Source organism: Conger conger, chromosome 11 (genome assembly GCF_963514075.1).
Source record: "Conger conger chromosome 11, fConCon1.1, whole genome shotgun sequence".
Lineage (NCBI taxonomy): Eukaryota > Metazoa > Chordata > Actinopteri > Anguilliformes > Congridae > Conger > Conger conger.
In genome coordinates this window covers 17,852,474-17,859,973 of record NC_083770.1, presented here as the reverse complement: position 1 = coordinate 17,859,973, position 7,500 = coordinate 17,852,474, and the positions used below count along the sequence as shown (strand labels likewise).

Here is a 7,500-nt window from a genome sequence, read left to right as displayed (position 1 = left end):
GTTTTAGTTTTTTCACGGGGTTGCCCCACGCTGTCTGAAGGTGAGGTCCGGTGACGAGGCGTAGGGGGGAGTGAGGTTGTTTCTCCCCGAGGCTCTCCGACAGGCGAGCTCAAAGGAAGCCGATTCATCCACACTCACCCGTCTCTAATGTCGCGCACCGGATTCAAAAGTCTGACTGCAGGATTTTGAATGGCTAATGACTATATACAGGCAACCTTGTTTGGGGTTTTGTTGTTTCTGGTTAGCGGCGGTTACTTAAACGCTCCTGTGGTTCGCTGGCAGTTGGACTCTGTCTTCCCCCGGCGAATAATGAGCGATCTTTCTTTCGTGTGCAAAACGCCATTGATTCTGAGAGAGAGAGGCCAAACAGGCCACAGGAAGTGGGCTTTGAGAAGAGGAAAGAAATATTCATTCCTAACATCCTGTCTCTTGAGCTGTTTGTGTTTGCATACAAACATTTCCTTTATTGGTATAAGCTGACAAATGTTGACAAAAAACATTCTCATGATGATGTCACAATCACCACTGATTCTAGAACACTGATTCTAGAATTTTGAAAAAATCATTCTGGACAACCTACTCCTCAACAGGGGTTAATTTAGGCCCTGTTCTGCTTAGTTTTGGAGTGCTTAATCCTGTATATGTCTATATCAGCAATCGGTGCTGCTACCTCTGCTATTATTGATCTGAGAGAAGCAAGCAATGCCACTTGCTGCTTGTTGCCAAACCGCAAGTTTATTAGTTTATTTGATATGCACAGTAATAACGTTTCTTTAAATGTGCTAGAGCTATCCAGGGAGGCTAGTTTTCATCTGTAGTCCCTGGGCTACATGTTTGGACTGCCTGTCTGCATTAGTGCCTCAACAGGATGCAATTCCCAACAGCCCCTTACGAGCTTTCCAGACTAGTACAGAAGTACACCACCCTGTGACTTGGTTGTACATTGATGCTGGATTTGCCTGCTGTTTGTTAGGCCACATGGTAGCAAGTTGTCCACTTGAGCATACACACTTTTTTACAGTCTTTGGTTCTCCTTGTCACTTTTGTGAGAATATGCCTTTTCTTAATTAATTAATTAATTTTATTTTTTTAATGGGCAATTCTTTTTTTATTTACTCAGGAAATACAACGGTCACATAGACAACAAGCCACTCACCATTCCCAAGGACATCGACCTGCAGCTGGAGACAAAGTCCATCTCGGAAGTGGACACATTAGGTATGGCCACCAAATTCACTCATTCATTCACCTGACCGCATATTCCATTGAAGTTTTTTTCTCTCTCGCTGAGCCATGTTCTTCTGTTTTTTTAATTTTATTCTTGTTGTTGTACACTGGAGCCCCCATGGCTGCTCTTTCCCCGCTCCCTTTGAAGCGTTTGACTTTCAGAAACCCACCCCCCTCCCCCTGCCATAACCTTTTCATGTCCCCCCCCCCCCTCCACCCCACCCCCTGTTTCTAGCCTTGCACTACTTCCCCGAATTCCAGTGGCTGGTGGACTTCACAGTGGCGGCCACGATAGTGTACCTCATTACGGAGGTCTACTACTGCCTGGCCGAGCCCAGCAGTGAGATGAACATCAGTGTGGTGTGGAGCCTGCTGGTCCTGGCCTTTGTGATGTATCCTTGATGAGACCTCAGTAGCATTCGGGGGGGGGGATAGGATTTCTGGCTCAAGGATAACCCTCCGTCCCGCACACCCCTCCCACCACCCCTCCATTTCTCTCAGATATGCCCTCCTGCCACAGGACATCTGAGGCCAAACTTGTGTGTTTGAGCCGTTAGCAGCCCTGGTGTCGTGTGTGCTTAAAGCTGAGGCGATGTAAGGACAGATGAAGTGTGTGGGGCTGATGTGCTAAACGAGTGCGCTCAACGCATTGGGATTCTTGGGAAGCCACTCACGGCTAGTGCTGTTTAGCTGCAATAGTTATTTTTGGAAATGGCCGTGGACTGTACCTCCACAAGTGACAAATCTATTTCACATGTAGTTATGTATTGTTAATTTCTATCAGAGGTTTGGAAGACTGTTTGCCATCATGCTAATGTTATGACTGTTTTAGTTAATATGCCTTTTCTTGACTGCAGTAGTGCCATTTTTATAGTGTCATCTTTCATTCATGAATATGTATTATTGGTTTTGTTGTCATTATATGGCAGTCTTGCAATATCGAGGTGTAATGCACGTCAGATTTTTGTGTGTTCTCAGCACCGTGTAGCTGAAGTTACAGAGGAAGGTGGGAGCTGTGTATGGTGGGGTTGGTGTGTTCAGGCTCTGTTCCTCGTGTCAGGGAGACTGAGATTCGGCGCGCGTGCGTCTGTCAGACGCCCGAGTTTCCCGGTTAACTGCGGAGACGAGTCCCCCATCAGCACGCACCCGCCACTTTCTTCCGCCAAACGTCACGAGATCATAACCATTATCCCGGCCTGCCGACCTGAGGGCTCGCTCGCCGCTCGTCAAACGGACCCCGCCGCCGCGGCAACGGATCGGCCCCATTACCCACGCGCCGCCAAACCCACTTACCTGGGCGGGGAGGACCAGGCCGTGATGCAGCCTCGCGTGTGATGGACCCGCTCCGTTCCCACCGCCTTCCTGCCTCCTCCAGTGTCCCACAATCCCCGGCTCCCGCGCTCAGACCTGCCTCGGCGGTGTAAACCGTATTTATGCCTGTCAGAGGAGCCTCGGGGAGAACTGGCCTAACTACGCGGGGCGGGACCTTATTCCCAATCGGGCGGCAGACCCAATTACCACCCTGCGAGAGTCCACTCTGCTACACTCGGGGAACAAACAGGCTAAATGCAGCCGGGCCGGGTGTAATTGTGCCCCATCACTGTAATAATCCAGCTCCTAGCCCAAGTCCTCAAGGGTGTCTGTACTGTGTAATGCAATGCAGATGGTGGGGTGAAATACCTCCAAAGTTCTGCAGCAAAAATAAGGGCTTCTGAAAGATGCTCAAAAGAATGAATGTTTTCCTTACATTTTTTCCCCCAAAGAGGGAAATTAAGCCTTCTCAGATGCTATTGACCAAGTTAAAATGAGCATCTCGACTTTGTCCCCAATTTTCCCCCATCTCCCTCTTCCCAGTGTGATGTTCACTTCAGTGAATTTCTGGCCAATAGGAGAAGGCTTAGCCTTGGTCTGATTTGGGATAGAGACAGGGATAGAAAGCAGGAAGCGGGATGACCCCCGCAGTCCCCGTCCGTTTTCCGGGACTCTGGACCCCAGTGAGAGTGGGCTGAGCTGAGCCTGCTGTGCCCTTCCCAGGGCGCCGCCATAAAACTGGGCGGTTGACCCCTTTTAAACGAGCCGCTGTTAATGTTAGCGGTCTGGGGGCCTCCTCTCCGCTCGTAATGGGCCTGATGGTGGCTGTGTCCTTCACTGCTGTGAATGCATTTACAGGCCCTTGTAAATAGTTGGCGGTTTCCCTGTGGATTTAGCGGACGGCTGCCCTTGAGAGAGAGAGAAATGTCAGTTGCGGCTCTAACCGGTGCAGGACCACGGCTGATCCTCTTCAGAAGTGTCCGCCGCAAACTTCTGCTCTTCTTTCGTGAACCAATCTAACCGTGCGTTTGTCCTGACGGTCGTTCTCTTTTATGGATCCATTATCTTCCGTAGTTGGTTTGCACTTTAAAACCATTCATTTCAGCGAGGTCCTGAAAATGAATTGGAGTGAATTGGGAACGGAAACAAAACGGGAGGAACAGCTTTGCCGTTAGCGGTCAGCAGGGACAGATGATGTTGCTAATATTCACACTATGCAAATAAAATGGGCTACGCTCCACAAAATTACTTGTTATACCAAAGTGAAATATCCCCTTATGGTGTGAATGCGGAGTGGGAGTTTGAGGGAAGAAGTTCTGTAGATATGTACTTCCTTCCACTTGTATCACATTAACAATGGAGGACCTTGTGTGTTTTATTTTCATTGATTTTTCTATATATTTTTTTTATTTCTTTTTAGCTCCGTCTCAGTACGGGAAAACCACTGAAAAGAGGATGTCCTTGGGCTTTCTCGTGAAGTGCATTTCTTTATTGACGCACCTGTTGGTTTCTTTAAATTCGTTGCGCGTATTGATCCGTTTGCCTGAGTCTTTGTGTCCGTTTGTGAAGCAGCCTTCCTTAACACTGCCATCTCGCAGCAAGGTCCTGTTCTCGCTCACGGCTCACTACTTCAAGGTGGAGGAGGGCGGCGAGAGGTCGCTCTGCATCACCTTCGGCTTCTTCTTCTTCGTCAAAGCCATGGCCATCCTCATCGTCACCGAGAACTACCTGGAGTTTGGGCTTGAGACGGGTACGAGTCCCATAGTCGCCGTCTGCTACAAGGCCAGAGGTTTACCGTAGACCATGTTCTATACAGTGGCTGCAGTGTAGCGTAAGGGTTATGGAATGGAGCTTGGTTTTGTAGGTTCCGTTACCAGGTGTGGTTGAACCTTTCTTCTCAAGTTACTTTTGCAAGTAAATGTTCAGCTGTATAAATTGGTTGTCTCTAGGAGCTGTAAGCTTTTAAGTTGATCTGGGACATTATTGAGTTTGTTTTCTTTTCCCTTTAGGATTTGCTAACTTTTCAGAAAGTGCTGTGCGGTTTCTGGAAAACCAAGGACTGGAGTCGCAGTGAGTCCCTGCGTTTTGGCTGCTTTTGATTGTTTGGAAGTTGCTGTATGTGTGTCTTTAGGGTGGTCGTAAAGCAGTGGCTTTTTGTGTTTCCCCAAGGGGTCCCATCTCCAAGCTGACGTTCAAGCTGATCCTGGCCCTGCTCTGCTCCCTGATCGGGGCCTTCCTGACCTTCCCCGGCCTGCGACTGGCCCAGATGCACCTGGACGCCCTCACCCTGACCACGACCAAAGTCACGCAGTGAGTCTTCAAACCCTAAACCCTAAACCCTAACCTAGCCCCTAACCCCTCACCCTGACCACGACCAAAGGCACGCAGTGAGTCTTCAATCCACAAACAAACCCCCAACTCTAAACCCTCAGCTAGCCCCTTACCCCTAAACCAGACACACCCTCACCCTGACCATGGCCAAAGTCACGCAGTGAGTCTTCAACCCACTAACAAACCCCCAACTCTAAACCCTAACCTAGCCCCTTACCCCTAAACCAGACACCCTCACCCTGACCATGGCCAAAGTCACGCAGTGAGTCTTCAAACCCTAAACCCTAACCTAGCCCCTAACCCTGCCCCTAACCCCTCACCCTGACCACGTCCAAAGTCACGCAGTGAGTCTTCAATCCACAAACAAACCCCCAACCCTAAACCCTAACCTAGCCCTCACTCTAACCATGGCCAAAGTCACACAGTGAGTCTTCAAACCCTAAACCAAACTTAACTCATAAACCACAACCCCTAAACCCTCACTCGTAAACCCTAAAAAACGAAGAAGAAAAACACTCGTCAGCCGTGAGAGCTCTGGGAGCACTGGCGGTCGGGTCTGGCGGATGCCAGATCAGTGTCCCCCTTAGAATGAGCAGTGTTTATGGATGAGGGCGGATTCACTGTGTTCAGTAGGTGGGCTGTGACCGTGGGACTCGAAATAAAGATTTCTTTGCATCGTAAAATAAAACGTCAAGAGAAGAGAGGAGAGGAGAGGCCAGGGAAACATTTGGCTCCATTTGAGCAGCCATTTTTATGTTGGCTTGGCTGTACGAGTGCCAATGTCCAGGAAGAGGAAGTTGAGCCTTGGAGGGGAGACATTAGGGAGGAACGAACCATGGAGAGAGACCTCCTGCTCTCGTCCCCTCTCCCTCTCCTTGTTTCCACCCCCCCCCGCCCCCCCCATCCCGCCCAACGAGCCGGCCGTCAGCGTGACCCCTCGCTAAAAGCGTCCCGAATGGGATAGGCTAGCGCACGGGGCAGTAGATTATTTTTTTCCGTCTGGAACTGGTTTCCATTTGGCGACGCGTCAGGCGGTGTAAATATGATGCATGGCCTGGCAGCGACTCGCAGCGCAGGCTGATAATCCACTTTGCTCCGCGCGTCTCGCTGGCCCCCCTAACCACCCCCGAACCACCCCCTAACCCTCCCCCACTTGCCCCCCACCCCCCCCCTCCACTCACCTTCAGTTTGGGGTTTACAAGCCCCTGTGTCCCCGGCTGGATTTCCTCTCCCAATCCTTTGCTCTTTCTGGGAATATGCCATTGGCCTTCCCTCGGTATTCTCCCATGTCCACCCGATGTGATTAGATCTATTGTAGGTTTCAGTTCTGAGTCTGAATTGTTATACATATATGCATACGCTTGTATTATGAATTATGTTATGGATTCTACTATATTATTTATAATAATACCAGTTATATTACGTAAAATGTTGAATTATACAGTCACTCAGCACTTTATTTGGAACACCTGTACATCTACACATTATCTAATCAGCCAATTGTGTGGCAGCAGTGCAATGCATAAAATCATGTAGATATGGGTCAGGAGCTTCAGTTAATGTTCACATCAACCATCAGAATGAGTAAAAATGTGATCTCAGTGATTTTGACCATGGCATGGCTGGTGCCAGACAGGTTGGTTTGAGTATCTCAGAAACTGCTGATCTCCTTGGATTTTCACGCACAACAGTCTCTAGAGTTTGCAGAGAATGGTGCATCCAGCGAGCAGCAGTTCTGTGGGCAGAAACACCTTTGTTAATGAGAGAGGTCAGAGGAGAAGGGCCAGGATAGTCGAAGCTGACAGGAAGGTGACAGTAACACAATAACTTTGGTACGCAGAAGAGCATCTCTGAAGACACAATGTGTCAAACCTCTAAGTTGATAGGCGACAGCAGCAACAGACTTGAGTCTAAAAAGAATAGGTCTAATAAATACCTAATAACGTGCTCGCTGAGTATATTAATTATGTGTACACTGTATAATAACTAAAGGATACTTTATTGCAAACAATCGGCTGATTAAAAGCCAGGTTATTGAAATGTGTAGTCCGCTGTGCCAGCAGTGGTTATTAAAGCAGGTTTTGTGTCTTGTGGAGTCTGTCCCTTAAGACAGAGGATAGGTCATGTCGGGGGCACTGAGATCTCTGGGGTCCTGAGATGTAAGAACTCTCCACAGAGCCCTTTGATGTTAGCAGGTCATCTCTCTCCCGTAATACTTATTTTCATTCTACCTTTCTTCCTTTCTTTCTTTCTTTCTTATGCCTCTTCCAGGACCTTGCTGCATATCAACTTCCTGGCCCCGTTGATAATGGTTCTCCTGTGGGTGAAGCCAATCACTAAAGACTACATCATGAACCCCACTCTGGGGAAAGAGAGTGTGCCTTTGTAAGTTCCCTTAACTGTCTTATTTTGTATATAAATACTCGATTATATATTTATCTTAGTTGGTTTTTTTCTTTCTATTTTCTCTGAGACCCCCCCCCCCCCCCTTTGGTAGAGCTGATCTTATTGATCCTATGCATTAGAAGTACATGGTCCCAGTCTTCAGGGCCAGTGCACTTACCCAGTGTAACAAGGCCTTCAGATGAAAGGGAGGCCATTTTGAAGGTCCTCATTGTCTGTCTTGAGACT

At 48.5% G+C, this 7,500-nt stretch overlaps 1 protein-coding gene across 1 annotated transcript in view; it reads left to right on the top strand.

The window, feature by feature from the left end:
• Positions 1-7,500, top strand: part of tmem161b (transmembrane protein 161B) — a 23,347-nt gene that overhangs the window by 11,744 nt on the left and 4,103 nt on the right. Inside the window, exons 4-9 of the mRNA XM_061261033.1 lie at positions 1,121-1,218; positions 1,463-1,619; positions 4,137-4,288; positions 4,548-4,608; positions 4,708-4,848; positions 7,141-7,254. Of these exons, the coding sequence (XP_061117017.1) occupies positions 1,121-1,218; positions 1,463-1,619; positions 4,137-4,288; positions 4,548-4,608; positions 4,708-4,848; positions 7,141-7,254 (723 nt within the window). The remainder of the gene's footprint in view (positions 1-1,120; positions 1,219-1,462; positions 1,620-4,136; positions 4,289-4,547; positions 4,609-4,707; positions 4,849-7,140; positions 7,255-7,500) is intronic.